The sequence below is a fragment of the Uloborus diversus genome, chromosome 2 (assembly GCF_026930045.1).
Source record: "Uloborus diversus isolate 005 chromosome 2, Udiv.v.3.1, whole genome shotgun sequence".
NCBI lineage: Eukaryota > Metazoa > Arthropoda > Arachnida > Araneae > Uloboridae > Uloborus > Uloborus diversus.
In genome coordinates, this window is record NC_072732.1 from 210,582,143 (window position 1) to 210,605,684 (window position 23,542).

Below are 23,542 nucleotides of genomic sequence, written 5' to 3' on the forward strand. Positions count from 1 at the left end.
CCAGGGCAAGAGTCCCTCCCCCCCCCCCCCCAAGAATAGTCAAAAATCTGTAAAATTAACTCTCTTAAAAATTTTAATGTCGCAGTCTGCGCCATGAATCCTCCTGCCTTTCAATAGCCTGTGTGTATGGCATGACAGGCATAGTAAACAGTTCTTTTTTTTCTGAAACAAACAATTTAATTTCTTCTTCAAAGATTGATTTCAGTATTGGTGGATAAGATACGTTTTTCCAGTCATTGAGATCTCAGCAAAACAACCCTGTTGTAAAAATTTCCCCGCCAAGAAAACCTTTAACTCTTTCCCACAAAAAAGAATCCTAAACCAAAAAATCCTGAGCCTTAAAAAGTCATGATATCTAGTTTGCCCGCCAAGTATATGTCAAACTCCCTGTTCTCCTCTTTCATCACACCTACTTCCGTTAGAACCTCCTCCCACTTTCAACTCCTCAGAAATATAGAAAGATTCTTCAAATTGTTTTATCTTGTTTGGCGGGAAGCTTTTCTAATTGAGGTGGTTGCTTGGTGAGCAAGAAACTTCCCGCCAAATTTTGAGCAATAAAAGGCTTTTAAAAGAGGGTAAAATTATCCTTGCGCCAAGCTCCATACTTTTGACAAGCTATCGGTTAATAGGTATGCAAATATTTTTGTTACTTTTTAAAATTCACGTTGAATGAATGATTATTTCAACTTTTGACCCATTTAAAAAATCTCTCTCTTTTTTTCCAGTTTGTTAATGATCTATAAGTTGTTAAAATAATATCTACAAAATTGTTTAAATTGATTTACCCATTCATGAATAACGAGTTTTACTCTTTTTAATTTGCATGCTTTCATTTGTCTCGACTGAAAGGCGCGTTTTGTTCAAACAGTTCTGATATTCTCTTATTTTAAATTTATGTTGTACCTTGCTTCAATTCCATTACAAATAAATTTCCGTTACAACGAACGAAATTTGCGATCCCTTGATATTCGTCTTACGGGATTCAACTGTATAATGCTAGCACGGGTTTCTTTCACATGTGTAGCATTTTTCCAAATTTTCAGACTTTCGGTGTCACTGGACACAAACTAGATTCGAATTTAACGAATAAATATTTTTGAATCAAATCTGGAACAAAAAAATGGCTTTTTATTCTTACCCCGAAATGTGTGTACACAACGACAACGCGCTGCTATTGCCAGATCAACGACATAAAATCTATTTTAAAACTTAAAATTCTTTCGCATGAAACGTTCATTAGTGTCGGTAAAAGCAACATTTTTTTCATATAAACGAACAGTGAATATTGTTCAATACAAAAAGAATGTCCAAAGCTGTTTGGAAATTTCTACAAAGTTCTACATCTCCACAGCAATAAAAATTCCACTAGAGGTGTGAACGGAAGAAGAAAAAAAATGCAATACAGATAAAAAGCATATATGATTTCATTTTCCCTGGAAACTCCGAGAGGAATTTCGCCAATCTCATTTAAAAGCCCTTCTTCCTCCATGACAACTCAAGCAGCATTATGACCCCTCCCCCCCCCCCTCCTCTCACACAAAAAGACACAATAATATCTCCTGGGAAGACAAATCTGGCGAACCTCCCTTTCCCCCCTCGCGCAGACGACCTGATGAAACACGGATGCATTTACATAGCATCATCTAGAGAGGAGTTTATTAAATTTAGAACACGTTGCTGGGAGACCCTGTTGTTGAGATTGGAGGGAATTTCGCATCTCTCTGGGCGATTTTCGAATGATTCGAGCTTAATAAGTTGCAAATGTGAGAAGCCAAGGAGTTGGTCATTTTCTCTTATGACGCTCATTTCTGTGCGACACTCATGTTCTAAACTTTGGGAATGATGTCTTGATAGCTCGTCTTTGTTTGGATTGTGTCAGGTTTTAGTGCTTTTTTTTTCGAATTGCCTACAAATTATAATACAGGTACTAGATTTTAACATGCTTCTTATATCTAATTTTGAATGTTATGTGTTATTTCTGTAGCCTTTTTTTCTGTCGCTACGCGTGATCTTCCTTATTCGCTTATCAAGTTCCATGATTTACCCATTGAGACGAGATAAAATGGAGGGAGTGAAGACTTTACTTCGTGGAGCCAAAAACCCAAGTCACGTGATACTTTAAAGAACAACATTGGAAGAAATCAGGTTTTTTCGCTAGTTTCAAGTAAAACGTGTCAGCCATTCGTCGTTGTTGTGTCACGTGACTTGGGGTCTTCGCCATCGGCTATTGCTAAGCCAATGATTGGACTAGCTCCTTCCATTTGCTTATTCCTGTTAGAAAGATTTACCTCTCATTTTTAAATTTATCTTGCGGGCTAATGACAAAAAATAGACACACAATCTTTTTTTCTTTTTTTTTTGGTCAAAAGCCGTTTTAGTCTCTCTTTTTTTTATTGCACATTACTTTAATAATTGCATAGGAAAACGAACACATATTTGCTCGGTTGGATGGAGCGTCGTGTTAATAACGGGAAGTGAGTGAGCCCGAATCCGGTCAAAAATGTATTGTTTTAAAGTGGCCTTTTTTTTTCCTTCAGAAGAATTCTCGCAAAAAGAAACAACTCGCAAACTGGGGATGTTACACTTGCATTTTTGTGAATTCAATCTTGATTAATATTGATTTTGATTTATTTTCTGCTTCTGATTGCCATTTGATTTTGATTAAGTTCTATGATAAGTATTTTTTGCATTTATATAATACTTTAGACTGTGAGTTGAGCATATCTATTAGACGGCGGCGACCTCTACGAGACTTGCTTAACAATCCTTGATGATTGACGAACATAGCTAGCAGGGATCAGACCCTGTAATTCTTTTATATTCTTTTACTAGCCGCCTGCGGCGACCAGCTGGTTCGTATTCTTACGCCATTCACCTTTCTATGCAATCAGCCACCTATACGGCGGCTGTTTGGCTAACTTGTCATTTACCATTTTAATTCAAGTTTGCCGCCTTTGGCGGCTGTTTAAATAAATTTGGCTGCAGTATTAAACAGTCCATCTCTATCTTTTTTTGTGCCATTCACATTTTTACGCCAAGATTGACGCCTTCGGCGGCTATCTACCTTTATGATCTATCTCTAAAATTTCTTATCCATCTCTATTTATTTTAACCTCCCAGCTCATTTCTTAATAAAAACAAAGATCACTCAAAAAACCGCTTTTTTATTTAAGTAGAGCAAAAAAAAAAAGTTATCTCCAAAATTCCCCGTAGTGTGCCAAAAGTAACAAAGTAAAGTAAGTGACAAAGAAAAAAAAATCTCGCTGTTTTTAGTGACTTAAACGCGCACAACTATGAAATGTAACGTAATATAGATACAACAAAACGTCCAGCTTGGGAAGGGGGGGGGGAGAATGAAAAAAGAAATAAATGCAATCCCTAAATAAAACAAAAAAAAGGAAAGAAAAAAGCAAGCGCTGCCGGAAAAACACATGGTCATCACGTCATGAAATTAAAAGTAAGCTATATAGTAAAAAAAAAGATTTTGTTTGCGATTAAGATTCCGTCGAAAATATCGAATCGAAATCCAAGTAGTGACGTCAGAGCCATAGAAGATTGAAGAACGTTTTTTTCGACTGATGCGTGGAAAGACATAATGTGTTCAGCATTAAAAAAATTGTAAAAAAAAAAAAACTATTGCGTATTTTTAAGAACTTTTTTCTTTTGAAGAGGGCGAAATGTTTTTTCTATTACCAACTTAAATTTTAGAAATGAGGCTTTGATACTTCTCGCAGGATGATATTAGAAAAATATAAAACCCAAAAAAAAATGCAAAGTAAAGGTTTTTTCAAAAATTTATAAAAAATACAAAAATTGCTCTATTTTCAAAATTTTTTCATTCATCATATTTAAAATTAAATTTCCGACCCTATAGTACAAAAAATATTTGTCTGGCGCAACTGGTTCGGGGTCTATAAGGTTAAAAATACTAAAAAGTGCTAAAAATCACATAAAACATTAAATAACTTTTTTTCTAATTAAAATATCAAAAATCGAAGCCCGAAGTGCATAACTTCAGCAAAAACTACACCTGTATACCAAATTTCATCTTTCTAGGCCTTACCGTTTTCCCGGGATGCGCGCCACACACACACACACAAACATCTTATTTTATTATATGTATAGATTAAGGTTGCCTTGAGCTCCAATAATTTATTCATATGATCATACATCTTTGGCGTCAATTATGCTTTTAACACTGCAGCATTTGACAATGCAAGTGTTCCTTATGCTACCAAAAAACAAGCAAATCGTACTTTATTTTATCCAACAACTCATCCTTAAATTAACAATTTATCCGACTCTCAAACAGAGCGTCTCAGTTATCGCTAATATTTGAACGGCATGTGTTGTACATTATTCATATTTCTTCTTTGACACTTTATTGTTTTGAAAACTCAGTAATTTGACACCTAATTATCAAACACGTTTGCTTAAAATGACACAATTATTCCATATCCGTCATTTAACGACTGATCATCATGCATGGGCCAAATGCTTTTTACTCATTTTATCACAAAAACTATTTCTACTTATCTGTCCAAAATTTAGCGTTTGATTGGCAGATTATCTGCATCTCAAATTTAGCGCATCGGAATCATGTCGCTATCCGCTGTTCACTTATCCAAATCATACTTATAACTATTTGACACTTGGTTACTCCTAAGCATACAATAGTCCGATATACAATATTATACGACACTATCATCCAACACAGAACTATATAACCTAATACAGATTTTTATTCTACACTAAATTATTAAGCTTATTTGCACATTGTATCCTATAAATTCGGTTATACGATGCTTAATTATTTTATTAGTTATACGATGCTTAATTATAAATGTAATTATTATCTTTTACTCCGCTCTTAAATAAGTTGTAACTACTTGACATCTTATTTTCATATTTTTTTTTTTTTTTTTTTTTGTAACTCAACACTTACTAGTTACTCATATTAGCTCAGGTACGTAAAGACATCGCAAAAAATAATTATTTTTATTTATTTATTTATTTATTTTATTTATTTATTTATTTATTTATTTATTTATTTATTTATTTGCTGCTATAAGTTCCCATCGTTTTACATTTTTTAAAGAAATGTTCTCTACAACCCCGCAAAATACGTTTGCATTGTTTTGTATATTTTTCCTTGATTAGATTGCAGATTTTACTATCACTTTTTAGCTCTGATATATTTCTTAGTTACTAATAATTGCTCGTACTTACGTCAGTGTTACTCAATCAGACAACCAGGCATGTAAGTCACAGAATATCAAACGGTCTGTAATGTGTCATGAAATGAAAGTCGTTTCGAAGACATTAAAGTGTGCAATACTTGAAATAATAACTTCTCTCAGACGGCATTGTAGGGTAAGGGATAAAAGTTATATTGTTATTGCTTCTATATGAAATTAAATTAGTGTGTTGAGTCAACAACAACCGTTGAGCTTGAATCCTTTTTTTTTCCTCATTGCATTTATTGTTTTCTAAAATTACTCTTTTTTTTATTCATTGCTCACTCAAACAACGTGCAAAGACCTATTTGTAAAGCATATGAGCCAGTATTAATGATGTTGCTTACCAAATTTTGTACGTTCTACATGTCATGTAAATCTCTGTTATGCTATAGCGTACTGATAAAAACCCTAACAGTTGTGCTACTATGTAACAACTTATAATCCCTCCCCCTCTTCGGCCCACACTGTAAAAGCGATTCAGAAAAGTTCCTGGAAAATAATGGGCAGCTTATGTGCCCAGTTTCTACTAGTAACATATCTTGCAAAATCCAGGAACGTTTTCCGCTACAATTCAGTAACCTTCCTGATATTATCAAGGAAGCCTCCTGAAAAATTTAGAAACCTTTCGGTTAAAAGCCAATCGTGTCTCTGGAAAATTATTGTTACCATAGAAAGGTATAATATACTAGCATGGCATCTTCCTGATTTATCAAGGAAGATCCAAGAGTATTATTGCAAACATGGCCAAAGCTAAGCCAGAATTGCAAGTAACGACAATTTTACTCACCTGCAATTCTTGCAAAATAACGTAGTCCTTACTTATTTGCTCCTTTTGGAAGCTTAATTAGCATAGACGGGCCGTAAGTGAACTGAAGCCGATGCACTTTATAAATAGACTAAAATATTTAAACTGGTAGCTAAAAATATTTTTCACAACAGTGATAAGTCTGTATTCGTGCATCTTGTCGCAATTCAGGAAACTTTTTGACAATGATACTTGATTTTTCCAGGAAGTGGATGAAAACCACTAAAATCCCGAGACGTAACACGGAAATACCCAGTAACGTTTCGGAATTTTTTTACAGTGCAATATATATATTTCAGATAAGCAATAATTTCATGTACTATTTGCAGAATTTGATGTCTTTGAGTCGTCACGGATTTCAAGTGAAATTACTTGCTTCGATTTCTCAGAAACGTCAATTTCAAGTGACATTGTCGACTCTTTTGTGGCATTGAGACGTCATTAGTTTCACGTGTCATTAGAGACTTTTGCATATCTCAGATACGTCATTAACTTCATTTAATATTAGACTCTTTCATATCTCCAAAACGTCATTAAATTCAAGTGACATTACAAACGCCTTGATGACTCAGATGTCAATAATTTCCTGTGACATTTCAGATTTTTTTAACATCTTCGAGACGTCATTAACGTCATGTAACATTAGACACTTTAATATATCCGAAACGTCATCAAAATTAGATGTCACTACGGATTTTTTTTACATCTCCGAGACGTCATTAACTTCATGTAACATTAGACTCTTTCATATATCCGGAACGTCATCAAAATTAGATGAATCTAGGAAATTTTTTTACATCTCCGAAACGTCATCAACTTCATGTAACATTACTCTTTCACATCTCCAAAACTTCATTAAAATTAAATGACCCTAAACGCTTTGATGACTCAGAAGCATCATTAATTTTATGTGACGTTACAGAATCTTTGATATCTCCTAAAAGTCATTTTTTTTTCAAATGTAAATTGAGTAACAGTCTTGCAAGTATCTAATCGACTAATTTTCAGTAAAAAGCTCGGTTATTGGCTAAAGTGATTTATATAAGCCTTTTAACTATTAAGCATTATTACCTAACTACGAAGTCGTCCGTCATGGTATGACGGGTGAAAATTTGCTTCTACATTTGAACTCGGCAATTGCTCGCGTGGTGATATTTTGGTAGTTTAAGTTTTATCCCTAACTCCATTGTATTAACCCTTAACTTCAATATATAGCGGTCATTGTTGACCATTTTTACGTTTTTTTCACTCCTAAAATGACAGTCTTACCAGTAAAACGGTTAAATCCCCGGATCGAGTTCATCCTTGTCACAATAAAGCCTTTTCCTGCATGTTAAACTCTATCAAATCATATTATCAAATCATCATGCTATGCCGCGAGTTTCATTGTTGAAACACGCTGGTTACTCGATCATCGGTTATTATTTATATGAGAATAACTAGCAAAATCAAGTTACAAATTCTAGAATTTTAAACAATTATATTATTCCTGCCTTGCGAATGCAAATCTTTCAAATAAATTTATTAAAACACCAAACGTAAACACGCCACAAAATATATCTAGTCAACCATTTCATCATTCAAAGAGTCAGAAATTAAAATCCTATTTAAACCCCATGTCACCACCCTGACCCGTCCTGGGAAATTGCCTACTTGTTGACACCTTGAATGGCACAATAAATCCCGGCGAAACAAATCGCACGCGGAATGGAATCCTCCCCCCCCCCCCTTTTCCCCAGCTCCCATCTCTTTAATACCAACACGGCTGAATTTACATAACATCGGGGGAACAGAATTTATTGAATTCCCAAACTCGTAACTTGGTTTTTTGTTGGCAGAGACACCTTTTCAGAGACTGATATAGAAGAGATCTCCATACCTTCGAGCGATTTTCGAACGCTTTCCAGTTTAATAAGTTTTAAACCTTTTCGAATTCCATCTTGTACTCATAACCTGGGTGTTTACTTCGAGTAAGATTCATTTTGGTAAAGTTTATTTAATTATGGTTCGTGTTTGTCGAGTATCGCGTTTGCGGCTGTCGTTTGCGAAATTTTCTGAGCAAATTAGTTGTTAAATATTGTTTTCGGCACTGCGATGTGTATTAATTTCAGTTTTATTACATACTAGTGGCACCCGCACGGCTTTGCCCGTAGTAGAAAATTAAAAGGTGTTCTGGTTCGCCTGTATATTTACAAATACTGTATGAGGAATTTCTCTCCAATTGGCTTGTCTACGTTACGGTTTCACGTTATGATAACTTGGTAATTTACTCGTCCATCTTATGATAATTTTGCTCGGCAAAATTTTCTTAATATTGGAATAGAAAAATAACAAAATCGAATTTTAGAAAAATCGCTTCAAGGAGCACACCCCCATGCTACAAACCAATTTTGTGCCAAATTTCATTAAAATCGGTCGAACGGTCTAGGCGCTATGCGCGTCGAAGAGATCCGGACAGAAATCCATACAGCTTTATTATTAGTAACTAGTGGTACCCGCACGGCTTTGTCCGTTGTTGAAAAGTTAAAAGGTCACTCGGTTCGCCTGTATATTTACAAATAATGGATGACGAATTTCTCGCTAATTGGCTATGTTCATTCGCTCTCTCATTCCACGTCATGATAATTTCGTAATTTATTCGTCCATCTTATGATAATTTTGCTCCGGAAAATGTGCTTAAAATTGAAATAGGAAAAAGACAAAATCGAATTTTCGAAAACTCGCTTCGAGGTGCACACCCCTATGCTACAAACTAACTTTGTGCCAAATTTCATGAAAATCGGCCGAACGGTCTAGGCGCTATGCGCGTCACAGAGATCCAGACAGAGAGACTTTGAGCTTTATTATTAGTAAAGAAGATAAAGACTGCCCAACTAGGTAACTTGCAATTTTAAATGATATTAATTGAATGTTGAAGGCATTATCAGCCATTATAATTGATGAAATTTAAAGAAAAAGAATGGTTTATAGCTTATTGACCGGTTTTAATGCTTTTTAAAACTATAAAGATAGAAAGCCTCGGTGGCTCTGAATTACAAACGTCCGTCTTTTCGATTGTCGGAAGTATTGGGTTTGATTCCCACTGGAGCTCTGGGTGTTATTTCCTCTCTTTGTGCTGTAAATCTTTCCTGTGTTGTCTTATATATTAACTAGTGGTACCCACACGGCTTTGCCCGTAATAGAAAATTAAAAGGTCTTTTTGTTCGCCTGTATATTTACAAATAATGTATGGTGGATTTTCTCGCCAATTGGCTTGTGCCCATGTTACGGTTCCGCGTTATGATAATTTCGTAATTTACTCGTCCATCTTATGATATTTTTGTTCTTAAAATTGGAATAGAAAAAGAACCATATCGAATTTTCGAAAAATCGCTTCGAGGTGCACACCCCCATGCTACAAACTAACTTTGTGCCAAATTTCATGAAAATCGGCCGAACGGTCTAGGCGGTATGCGCGTCACAGAGATCCTGACAGATAGTGGGACTTTCAGCTTCTTTATCTTTACTAATAATAAAATCCAACTTCGCGAGGCAGTGACACCACACATCTTCATAGGGGTTATTGACTATGACATAACGACGACAACAACAACTATAAAGATGAAGTTTTAACTAGACTAAAAACAATCATCCTCAACAAACGATTTTTTTGTTTTAATAATGGCTACTGGGGTTGAAGACTTATTCCATAACGTCGCTTTCAAACTGTTAGAAAGCAGCATTATTTTCTACTTCCGTTTATAACTTCGGCAGCAACTAACAGATTCGAAACGTAAAGTGTAATTGTTTAAGAAAATTATGACCCACAAATTTGCTATTTTTAACTACTCCGTGCATATTTCAATATTTTTATTGCATCTATTGGCATAAAACTGGAGTAAAGCTCCTAAATTGTTCAATAATAATCCAAAATTAGAAATAATATTTGAAAAAATATATAAATGAATGATTCGTACTGTAGAAAAATAGTTGGAAAAAAGTAGTACGACTTAGAACCCGATTTTCGAAATGTTTAGGAATAAACTATTATTATTTCATATCAGTACTAAATTTCTTTATATTATTGCTTTGCATAAAAGAGGGGTTCCAACTTACCAGATTCGCAGGGTGACGACTAAAACCAGAGGACGCATCATAATAATAGCTAAGCTATTTTTACGGAATGGGAAAGGGATGCATCGACATCGTAACGAGCATAAATTTCAAATTGTAAACCATACTCATATTATTCCAAATATTTGTCTTTATTTTTCACTAGTGGTACCCGCACGGCTTTGCCCGTAATAAAAAATTAAAAGGTCTTTTGGTTCGCCTGTATATTTACAAATAATGTGTGGTGAATTTTCTCGCCAATTGGCTTGTGCTTATGTTACGGTTACGCGTTATGATAACTTGGTAATTTACTCGTCTATTTTATGATAATTTTGCTCGGGAAAATGTTCTTAAAATTGGAATAGAAAAAGAACAAAATCAATTTTTCTAAACATCGCTTCGAGGTGCACACCCCCATGCTACGAACTATGTGCCGAATTTCATGAAAACCGGCCGAACGGAATAGGCACTATGCGCATCAAAGAGATCCCGACGGACAGAGAGACTTTCAGCTTTATTATTAGTAAAGATTTCTCTTGGTTTTTACTCACAGGTTTTGCTGCCATAAAATATTAAGTCATTACTAATTAATTTAATTTCTGTTCAAAACTAACACTCCATTAACTGATCAGAGTGTTTAAATGAATATATGTTCAACACAAGTCAAGGAAATTATGAATAGAACTGCAAAAAGAAACGTTTGGTTTAAACTTCAGTTAGTCGATATTCTTCTGGGGATACGATATACATCATAGACGTGTTTATTTATTTTTGATTTATCTATTATACAATGGCGATGATTAAACTAAATGTGACTGAGGATAGATGTGTATAAGAAAACTATTTTCACTCCGAAAGTCAAAAAACGTGAAAGCGAAATATTTAGATATTAAATTTGAAATAAGTATTGCTAATGACGCCATCTATTGATATGATATGTAACAATTTTTAAAATTATAGTGTGTGAGATCTTTCTAGAGAAACAATGGTATTAAAAAATCCAACAAGAAAAAGTTGAAAATAGTTACGGAAAAATGCAAACGCTCATTTTGATTTATTTACTATGTAGTTATATTTGAACCTTGTTACGTCCGATTTATATGCAATGACTTTTGACTTACTTTCAGATTGCTAGCTTAAAAACGAAGAAAGGAAATTTTCGAGGGGAAAGAGGAGCAGGTTAATCCTGCCATTTAGAGCTAAAAATGTTGTGCACGATTCAAAAAACATTCGTTGCTGATGCTTTATTATGGACTAATCTTTTTTTTTTTTTTTTTTTTTTTTTTAGCTTTTCATAAAGACGTTCTTTCCTTTCATCCTATTTTCTTCCCATCGTGGTGAAATGATTTTCTAAAATTATGATTAGAATTTTCGTAAATATTTCTTTAATTGAAATAGCAACCCTTTTATCATTTGTTTTTTCAAACGTCACTATGAGCAAAAAACTAGCCGCTTTAAAATCATAAAAATGACTTTAAAAATACGTAAGTAGCAATGATCACAATAAAATGTAAACTACGTCGGATTCTAACAGAAAGTTTGAAATGAGTTAAAGCTATTAATATTGAGTTAAGATATATCGTACGCAAATAAACAAAATTAATAAAGAAAAATATTCAGCTACTTCTCTCTAAAATGGCAATTCATTTTCTTATAGCAGAACAGTGTTCCGGCTTTGACTTTGACATTTTAACATTTAGAGGAGTCGCAGCAGCATTACTCATTTATCGTAAAATTTAAAAATGAACTACTATCGTAGATGACTCGGTAAAGTTTGAACTAAAATCGAATTGAGTTATGGAATAGGAGAAGACGAAAAGGTCATATCTATAAATACACACCAAATATCTTTATCAATTAACTTAGTTCAGAGTTTAGCGCACAATTCATTCAGGGAAATTTTGATCCAAAGCTCCTTAATTTTTAAATGTTCCAATCATCTTTTAATAGCGTTATTACATATTGTGAAAACATAACAGTGAAAAATTCGTGAAATATTGCAAATTTTACCAAAATTAAGAAGCAATGTTTTTTTTTTAACATTTAAAATAACTTTTTACTCTGTTTCAAAGTCGTCCGGTCGGGTCACTATAAACTTAGTGAAAATGATAGGAAAAAGGCATATTATGTGAAGAAAAAGACAAGCTGTATGTTTGGATTACCTTAATTAAACAATTTTGCTTAAAAAAGCGAACAAACAAGCTTCTAGAAGAGATCGCAGAAAAATTTTTGGAATGATTTGTATTGTTTAAAATTATTTGATACTCTTTCATCAGGCCTTTTACGTTTACTGTCATGAACGTTACATCCTGTTCTCAAAAACTGTAGTTGAGCAATCAACTGCTTTATAGTCATTCCCTTAAATTCATGCTCGAAATACTATATTTAAATCGCTGTGAACATTACGTTAATTACAAGCCATTTCTCAATAACTATAGGAGAAAGGAGGAAGCTAAGTGAAATAGTTAAGATAACTTGCCTCTTTCAAAATGAGCAAATGGAAATTTTGATTTAAAATTAGTGCAGAAAAAAAGAACAATGCATTTTGTAATAAATTTTGCATTAAAATACTATTTTTAATTTTTTGTACCTTAATTTGTACCTTCAAAAAAAAGCGAAAAATTTTCTAGTGATATATTTTTTTTTATTATTTGAAATTTGTTTCATCAATGAATGAATAAATAAACGATTAATATGAAACAATAAAGGAAAAATATAAACTAATTAATACGTGAGAAAAAAAATAAATGAGTGAATAAAACAGTGAATGAATAAGAAATTTAGTAAAGAAATGAATAAGTGAATTAATGAATGAAGGTATGTAAAACAAGTAATTTATGAATAAAACCGCAAGTGTTTACACAAATGATCGAATGAGTAAATAAAATGAATTATTTCACTTTTCCCCACGTGAACTTGACAAAAACATTTAAACTTTTTAAAATGCCTAATATTAACTAAATAAATACAGCACATTGGTAGGTCTCTATTAATTCTTAGAACGGTTTGTAACTTTATAATAGAAAAGTTATTTTTTATAAACCGCAAAATATTACTATATGCGTATCGCATTTTTAAAATGACATAAATATTTTTGTCATTGATTTTTAGAGTTATTTTCTCTTTTTGATTGGAACTAACTATACGTTTCAGAAATTAAAGTATTGTTAGACAAGGAACACTAACTACAAACTGAAAATATTTTATTATTTCACTTAACCCAACCTAACTTTCATAATGTACTTTGACTTCTTGATATAAAATTTGAGATTTAAATGTAGATTTATGATCAAGTAATAACATACTCCTTCCGTCCTAAATTAATCAATACACTTAGATCGAAACTTTTGTCCCAAATCAGTTGCTGCAATGGAATAAGTTTGTGCGTACTAAATATTGAAACTAATTATTTTATAATCATAAAATTGGGTGGGTCTTAAAAGTGTGTTAGCTATGGAATTTTTGGAATCATTTGGTACTGATTTAAAGAGGGAATGCTTGGTAAGCAAATGTTTTTTAATTGATAGCATAGAACCATAGAATATCTTAAAAAATGCCCAAAGAAAATCACAAAATCATCAGTATCAATAATCAGTACAACCCTTTTAATTTTAACAACAATTGGAGAAGGAGGGGTTAATATTTTGGCAATTACGAAATAAAGCATCTCATACTGCTTTGCACATTACGCTGATTTTCAACCCCCGCCCCCATTTTTTTGGTCTGACACGAGGCGTCCCCATTGATAGCTTTTTATTGTTTGCAATCAAGAGCACAATTTATTTGTGGAAGTAAGATGAGTCTAGCCCTTTGCGTTGCTGTTTGGGGGCACTTTTTCTGATTTTTTAAAACATGAGTTATTGATATACTACTTAAAAATGCTCATTTTGATCTATAAGGATGTGTTCATTTAGTTGTATTTGACATATTTGCTTAGGGTGAGCTATAACCTGAGTAACCTTTGCGTTTTACCTTGTTTGTTCAGTTCACTTAGAGCAGGAAGCCGATGTATTGGTGGATAGGATGTATCTGTTTTCGTTCCTAACCAAGATTCAAGTAAAAGACGATGATGCAGAATATCCTATGTACTAAAAACGTGTTAATGAAGACAAAAGTGGATGCGTTGCCCTCATTGTCCCTCGTGGAAACACAAAACGTGCTCTAGAGTGAAGAACAAAGAAAAATTATTTGTGACGTAACTTTGGGGATTTAAAAACCAATCTTACAGTTCTTAGTTGAATATTTTGTACAAAATGTGCACAACGCGTGATGTTTTTCTTGAATACAATTCTTAATCTGTATCTATTGTCATTACCTGGTTTTAAAACATTACCTGTTTTACAAGGTGTATTGAAAGGGGGATGAAAATAAGATAACTATTTTTAATACTAATAAAAATGTATGTTTAAAATGAAAAGTTAACGGAAAACAAAGTGTTTTCCATGTTTTTAAGCTTCTGGTCAAATGTATAGGCTTAATTGGAGGTGTTATATAACTTTTTGTGGATTAATTGATCATAGCATATGGTAATTACAAGTACCATACTTATGGTATAGTTCACAGAAACCAAAAAAAAAACTTAGGGGGCGCCGAAATATGGCGCCTTCACTCCTACATAATATCTTCTATGCAACTAGTTAAAGCATCTCACTATATTTTTCAATTTACGAAAGAAATCATAACAATATATTTTGTGCAATGAAACAAAGCACAACCATTTTACTTTTACTTAGTAATATTTCTGTTTTGCTTATTACTGATTAAATTACGTTAAAAATAATAAAGCATCACACAAAAAACAATACTTCTTTGCCATTTCAAAGTCCTATTCCTAAATTCCACCGCCATTTCTCTCACCATTACGACTTTTTTCCCCTTCTCTAAGGGAATTAAGCTGATTGTTCTTGACTAATAAGAATAATTAGGTAATTACATGTCTCTATAATTGCATTGCCGTTTGACACAGGACTGTTTTATATAATGAAAATTCGATAATCCAAATTTCATTACATTAATTGGACATTATGAAATTGCTCTCGGAATAAAATCTCCTTGAAGTAATGTACCAATGCGTAAAGAGTCAGCTAACATGATTTTTCATATTTGGGAATCGTTTTATGTTAGATTGTAAAATAGTTTTTTTCTGAGTTAAAAGTCAATAAAAGGAATATTCGGGTGTTCAAACGCTTATGAAAAAAATGCTCAGAAAACTTCCGGTTATCTGTAACCAAGTTATCCGAGTTTTTTGTTATCCGTGCTGTTTAAAAATTATACGATTGTTCATTTTCTGTGTATTTTCCGTTTGTACAAAAACCGTTGAAACTCATTTAATTCGCTGAAGTTTCAAATTATGGGATTTTTCATATTTGGAAATCGTTTGTTATATTTTATCTATATCACGATATAAAGAATAGTACTGGAGACTTTCTATTAGTTTTACATAAAGTATTTATTATATACAGTACATTTACGAGCACAAATGCGAAGAAAAACTGCGTGATAACCTCCGATTCTCCCTATCCTAGATATCCGAACTCTGGATTATTAATTTACATTAAAATCTGGTGTACTCTTGGAAAATTTCCTTGCATATAAATAATTGTTAAATAACACTGAATTATCCGTTAAAGTGAAGCCACTTGACATCCCGATACCATATCACACCTAGAAAATGTGAAAAAAAGAAGACAGATGCCAAAATTATCAAAATCCTTCCGAATAGTGGAATATTAAATAAGTAAAATATATAACTTTGATTATCAGAAGTAATTAATACTTTCTAAAAGGGCAACCGTCTTTACAAAACTGAAATTGCTCGCAAGTACAAATGCTACAAAAACGCTTTGATACAGTTTAAACTTCAGACTATAAACGAAAAAACAAGCATAAATCATTAAACTAGTAGTGTCTGTACAGTATCCTAAATTAAAATTGTGAGATGTATATTTCAGTGTCACAAAAGAGAAAACAAAACCGAATTTCAGTTAGCAGAGAGTTTAGGACCAACTTAAAATGATTTTACTTCTGAAGCATTCCAGTAGCATGCTGGCTTGAAAGTTTTTTTTTTCCTAATTGTGTGCTTCATCTTTCAGAGGACCAAGTGCCATTTGGTTTTCCGAGGTTTTCCGTTCAGCCCCAAATCCAGGGCGTGGAAAAGGGGCGCAATGCTTTGTTACCTTGCCGTGCTGAAGGGTCGCCCACGCCGACCATCCGATGGCTCAAGAGCTACATTCCAGTGGACATGAGTGAACATCGGTACTCTCTTGTTCAAGGATGTAAGTGTTTCAAACAAAGTATTTTTCTTGCGCATTTTGTTAACACTTTCAAGGGCAGTGGTCGTGCTGTGAAACCACCAATTTATACATTTTTTTTCTCTTTTTTTTCTGAATTTTTTAAATCAAAATTGCTTGAGTCCTTTTCTTTTAAGTTCAATGAACAACGCTAGATGGCAGAATAACAAAAAAATATTTTTTCGTAGGATTAATTTCTTGTTCAAATCATCAATTTTTCAATTTTTCGTTTACCCCAAAAATTCGAATTTTTTTCAGATTTTAAAATTTTTAATTAGCGCTGAAAGAGTGAACCAGTTTTCTTCATTTTACCTGAGGTAGTCAATCATATTGTTCAAAAGATTCAAATTCATTTTTACATGCATAAACATGTTTTTGTCCTTCTCAGGTGGGGGGTGTGAGCAAATGGGGACACCACCCCCCAGCGGAAAAAGTTCCAAAAAAAATTTTTTTAACTGAAAAACCTATGTCTAGATGATCAAATAAACCCACTTGTGGTGCTTTTTCTTAAGATTTCTCAAAAATTAATGACGCGCCACTGAAAGGGTTAATAGCTACTATAAGGTGGTTGAAAAATACATGTAAGGAAAAAAGTTTCTCCTAGATAACGGGACACCCCTCAATATTTTTTGACTTGTGGATAGCAATATCCTGGAAGAATTTTAGCATCCAATTTCAACTGAAAGAGGGTGCTCAATCCCCTCCCCCAAACTTCATAAGCATTGGGAAGGGGTTTAAAAAATACATTGAACTGAAAAAAAAAACAATGCTATCTATACATATAATAAAATAAGATGTTTGTGTGTGTGTGTGTGTGGCGCGCATCCCGGGAAAACGGTAAGGCCTAGAAAGATGAAATTTGGTACACAGGTGCAGTTTTTGCTGAAGATGTGCACCTCGGGCTTCGATTTTTGATATTTTAATTAGAAAAAAAGTTATTTAATGTTTTATGTGATTTTTAGCACTTTTAACTTGACAGACCCCGAACCAACCACGCCAGACGAATATTTTTTGTACTATAGTGCAGGAAATTTAATTTTAAATATGATAAATGAAAAAATTTTGAAGATAGAGCAATTTTTGTATTTTTTATAGATTTTTGAAAAAATCTTTAATTTGCATTTTTTTTTCTGGGATTAGTTTTTTTCGAAACCCATCCTGCGAAAAGTATTGAACCCTCAATTCTAAAATTTTAGTTGGTAATAATAAAAACATTCTGCCCACTTCAGAAGAAAAAAGTTTTTAAAAATACGCAATAGTTTTTTTTTTTACAATTTTTTAATGCAGAACGCAACGCGAGCTGTTCGCTTGCCGGCTGAGTTCCGAACTTACCTTATCACGTGATCTAACTGAAATCGTTTGCATGCTCTTCACTTTTTTTTTTTTTAATTTTTTTGTAAGCGTTACTTTTTGCCACACTACGGGGAACATAGAGCCTTTTTTGCGGGCTATTTTGATTCAATAAATAAAGCCAGCGATTTTTTGCATGATCTGTGTTTTTGTTACGGATTGGCGGTTAGGTTAGGTAGATACAGAGATAGACATTGAGTGGACACAAAAAAAAAATTTTTTTTTTCGAATTAATACTTATATAAATAAAAAAAGATTGTTAATTACTGTCAGAGGTAGATATGCATAGATCGTATAGATAGACAGATAGATAGATAGACAAATATAGAGGTCGATATAGTAGATGGACAGCAAGAAAGAGACATGCCCGTCATTTAAAAAACTTCAACGGGATGTCAAAGCCCCCCCCCCCCACACACACCATGACTTTGAAAAAGCAATGTTTTCACATAAAAGTGGGAGTGCTTTTTGTTATTTTTCGACAAAATTTGCATGAAGAATACGCCGTTTGTGTCTCCCCTCCCCTCCTTTAAAAGTATTCCACACGACGGAACTGGAGATAGGTCTAGAAAATATTTTATTCAAACTACTAATGATATAGATAGATATAGATTGATTGATAGCGCCACGAAATTTATTTAAGCAGCCGCCGAAGGCGGCAACATTCGCGTAAAAAGGCGAATGATAATATTGATACATAAAGAAAAACATTGATTGATACCGTCGCTAAATTGTCTAAGCAGCCGCCGAAGGCGGCAACTCTGGCGCAAAAAGGCGAATGGTGTAAAAAGGTGGACCAGCTGGTCGCCGAAGGCGACTAGTATATTATAATATACACTAATAATATGCGTATACATTGTAATAAAATAATTATTTTAAAAAAGTTAAAGTTAAAAAACTTACAAATTATAAAACGTAAATTACAAACGTCATAATAAAACATTAAGAAAATCTTGACTATAGTTCAACATGAGTTAGTAGTAAATTCAACACTAAAGAGCGCCAAAGGCACACAAAGGTCCGCAGTGTTTTTTAATTGGTTTAGTATGGAGTACAAACACAAATATGTATGAACAGTAGTATTTATAAATTAATTTTACACAAGTAGTAAAAATTTTACACAGAACAATTATTGGACTGTTTGACTCCAGAAAAAAAACACAATAACTCGCATTGAAACATTCAATAGTATAAAAAATACAATACAAAATCCCCCCCCCCGGTTGGCAAGTCAGTATATTTTATCAGCTAAAAGTCAATTAATAATTAATAAGCTAAAAGTTATTTACAAAGAAAAAGGAAAAAAAATTAGAAATTAAATGTTTCTAAATTTGACATTTTCTATGCTACGGCTCATGTTAAATTAAGGGGTCACTGAGCACCCTCTTAAAATTTGAGTAAGAAGCTTAAACTTTTACAGTATAATACTACATTAGTAAGTCTAAAAAAATAGGGGGTGTCCTGGATTCCAGCTGAAAAAAAAGTTTTTTTGAACCACCTTATGCTACAAGCATAAATTAGAGTGTGGAGTCTTGTGGCTATGAGATCGAACTGGAGATCGCAGAATCTTCGGTTAGAAACCCGTGGCCATACAGACATACAGAGTACAGTACGCACTCATTCCATTTTTGGAATCGAAAGTCTTGTAGTCAGTGACTAAGCAGCAGGCTATAAGTACAACAGACGGAAGAAAATGTTCTCCCTCTTTAGCTTCGTTCCTAAATTGTAGTGAAGATGAGTGGAGGCGCCATTTATTAATGGTTAAGAAAGTTATCGTCGGTATGAGTTAAAGACAATGCTGGCTTATCCAAAGTTTCTTGGCATTGGAAAGACCAAATGCTGCTGTAGTTGAATGTCGCCATATTCGAAAAGAAAATATATATACAGAATTGATGTGACCTTAAATCGTAGCGTTTCTTTTTTCAAAGTGTTCGATTTCTAGTTAAAATTAACAGCTTTTTATTTGTTCTACTTTTGTTGCTACCTAAATTGATTCAATTTACTATTACTGCAACTGTTTTGAGGTTTGTAGCCCGTGGATTCTCCAAGATGTTTCTGGTTAAGGCTTCGCTTGACACAACCCCAGCTTCTTTAGAGCTCGCATGAATTCAAAAGAGAAATCTGTGCATAATGTTCTAAATGGGTCACAATTTTAACTATGATTTAGTGTCTCGAAAGCAAAGAAGATCAATTAATCTGGAGAAGAATCATCTGATCTATTATTAAATCCTTATGAGAATGGTAATCACGATCCGTTCTGAATTTCATGTGATCTTTTCTTTCGAATTCATTCGTAAGGTGAAGAAGCATGAAACATGTCTGGAAGAATCATCCTGGGTGAACCTTAACCTAAAACTCCGAAAAGTATAACCATTATTGAAATAAAGTTTTTATACTATAAGATTTATTTCTTCGTTCTTCAACAAATATCTGTTTTTCAATGATAATAACGTACATCTTTCAAAGAAAATATATTGCTATAGTAAATGATTTGATGTCAGTTTTTTTTTTTTTAAGTAGTGACTAAAACGTAATGAATGTTAACATTTCAGCAAATTCAATCTCATTTCGGCTTTACAGTTCCCCCATTTTGCTTACTTCCTTAGAAACAAAAAGAAATTCAATCTCAATAAAATCTGCCAATCGAGCAAAAATGCTTCAAGCTTTAAATTTAGAGAAAATGAGATAAACATCTTATGTGCCTGAATCTGGGTGCTGTAAATCAAGGCGATGTTGTTGATAAAGTTCCTTACACCATTTCCGTGGAAGTAAATCAGATGTTTTTCTTCTCTAAGTAGAAGTGATGTTGTACAACAAAAGGCTCGTAAACTTCTCGCATTCAATTTCCTTAACTTAAATGGCTTCATACACTTACAATGGAATCTAGAATCCTTGTTTGACAAAATATTATTCATCTGAAACTTTTCACGGAACTTTTATTTAAACTCAGACATTCACAAAGTAGGGCTTAGGATTCGTGTTTACTGTGTTTACTGATGAGGCTGATATTTTGTTTGAAATAATTAAATATAGGGTAAATAATACGACTTGGTGTTTGGTGGCGTTTGCGTTTTGGAGCTGTTATTTCTTCAGTTTTTCATTTTTTTGGGATTCTAGACAGGTGTATTTTTTTTCATCCAAATAGGTTCATTGGTCTCTTTTTAGAACGGTGTTCTTTGATTCCTTTTTACTAAAGTATTACTTATGCTCCAAGCCAGTGGTGTCCAACCTTATTCTGCCCGAGGGTTGAACCAAACATTAAAATCATTTTCGCGGACCAGACCACGTAAAAAATTTCAAACTATTTCTAATAACATGGAAAAATAAGAAAAAGGGAAGAAAATTACAGGCCAATTATTGTTATCATTACTTGATGCGTATTTTATTCAATACATGTTTTACCGAAACCATTTTCTTATTTGCCTCCGAATTTATGACATAATCATACTTTTCGATTTGTAACATTGAACAAAGCAACGGTTTAGACGGATCAGCTTCGCGGGCCGGACGGTTCCCGCGGGCTGGTGGTTGGGCACCACTGCTGTAAACATATTAAGTCATCTCTAAATTGTCTTTTTAGTTAAAAGTTCAGAGGATGTCGTTTCATCAAAACATCAATCTATATAGCGTTCACCGTGTTAAGCTCCTTACTGTTGTCTCTAAGTCAAACTAATTTGATAATGAAACGAACTATATGAAATCATGCAAAATTTTATAAACAACAACAAAAAAAAAAAAAAGTATTATGAAAAAAAAGTCATCTCATATTAGGACACCCTTTACTTTTTATTTATTTTCTTCTTTCATCTCAAAAATAACTCTACCCTACATCTATTATTTCAAATCTTTGGGATATTACCTGCTGAAAAAAAAGAATCCATCAAGTTATTCAAATGTTATTATAATAATGTGGCTTAAAACTTTTATTCTAATTTTCCATTTCTTATCGTGTGCTTCCTGTTCTCGAATTTCACCGGGAATATTTCTTCTTAATGATCCGATGCTTCCATTAAAGCTTGTGTTTTTACAGAATTTGACAAATTACTCTTGCAGTGGCATTTCTTTTCCTTTCGTGGAGGTATTTGTTTTGTATTTTTACTTTCATGAAATCTTGAATTTTCGTTTCGTTTATCATCATTAAGGCACGCTCTTGGATTGAAAATTTTTCTCAAGAGAAGAAAGTTGTTTTCTCACTTAGTTTTTCTTTTCTCATTTTAAGTGCTGTTTACTTTGTGCTTGCCTAAGAAGGAGGCATTATTTGCGTAGTTTTAAAGTCATGATTGTGGATGTGGGTATTATCTGAAGAAATTACATTTTAGGAGCTTACTTGAGGCGTTTTGGTATCAAAACCAGATTAATCCATGGATTTTCGAAAGTCGTGATTTTAGTTGCGGGTATTCTCCGAAGAAATTATATTTTAAGAGCTTACTTGAGGTGTTTTGGTATCAAAAGCAGATTAATCCATGGATTTTCGCTAGTCGTGATTGTAGATGCGGGTATTCTCTAAAGAAATTATATTATATTTTAAGAGCCTACTTGAGGCGTTTTGGTATCAAAATCAGATTAATCCATGGATTTTCGAAAGTCGTGATTGTGGATGCTGATTCTCTGAAGAAATAATATTATATTTTAAGAGCTTACTTGAGACGTTTTGGTTTCAAAGCCAGATTAATCCATGGATTTTCGAAAGTCGTGATTTTAGATGCGGGTATTCTCTGAAGAAATTATATTTTAAGAGCTTAGTTGAGGCGTTTCGGTATCAAAAGCAGATTAATCCATGGATCTTCGGCTAGTCGTGATTGTACATGCGGGTATTTTCTAAAGAAATTATATTATATTTTAAGAGCCTACTTGAGACGTTTTAGTATCAAAATCAGATTAATCCATGGATTTTCGAAAGTCGTGATTGTGGATGCTGGTATTCTCTGAAGAAATAATATTATATTTTAAGTGTTTGCTTGAGGCGTTTTGATACCAAAGCCAGATTAATCCATGGATTTTGAAAAGTGTTTTTCTTTTCAGAGTTTGGTACTTCTTTATCAGTAACAGAGGTGGATACAGAGGGCTTCAGAAAATATGTACCTAGAAAATTTTCAAAGAGGAAATATTTTTCATGAAAACCCACTGATTTACATGAACTTCAAAGTCTGAACTTCTCTTTTGCACTTTTTTAGCTTAACAAATAATTAATGTGAGTCATATCATGTAAAAATACCCTAGGAGATTTTTTTTTTTTTTTTGAGAATTCACTATGTTCAGTCACTAAAAATTCTAAGCTTTTTATATTTTATGAGACGTTCTTCAGTTTCAAAAAAAAAAAACTTTTCACATATTATACGGAAATAACACGGCAAATGTTTTATGCAAGAAATCCCACAAATATGTAGCTACAAAATGTGATCTTTTTGTTCCGATGTCCTTCCAATTTTCTAAAGAATCAACTATATTTATATCATGCTAAAACGTCTACAAAAAAAGTCTGGAAGAACTTACAAATTTCAGTAACTGAAAAACCTGAATGGTTCTTTGAGTTTTTGCCGGGAACTAAACTCTAAAAATACCATACGAAAACGACCTCATTTAAAGGTCTTGGAGGTTCTGTATTATTTTACTAAATGAAAGATGTAAACTGTTCTTGAAACATTTTTGAACAGTTTTGCTCAAAGAAGAATAGAGGACTACTGCATTGAAACGACAAACAAAATACAAATTTCCAATTCAACAGTTAGAGCAGTCCTACTCTATGGCAGCAATACATGGAAGCT

General features: G+C 33.2%; 1 protein-coding gene across 2 annotated transcripts in view; it reads left to right on the forward strand.

Annotated features, from left to right (window-relative positions):
- The window catches only part of LOC129216260 (tyrosine-protein phosphatase Lar-like), a 371,862-nt gene that overhangs the window by 247,663 nt on the left and 100,657 nt on the right, over positions 1-23,542 (forward strand). For both annotated transcript variants that reach the window (XM_054850461.1, XM_054850462.1), the window contains exon 4: positions 16,230-16,412. In XM_054850461.1, the coding sequence (XP_054706436.1) occupies positions 16,230-16,412 (183 nt within the window). The remainder of the gene's footprint in view (positions 1-16,229; positions 16,413-23,542) is intronic.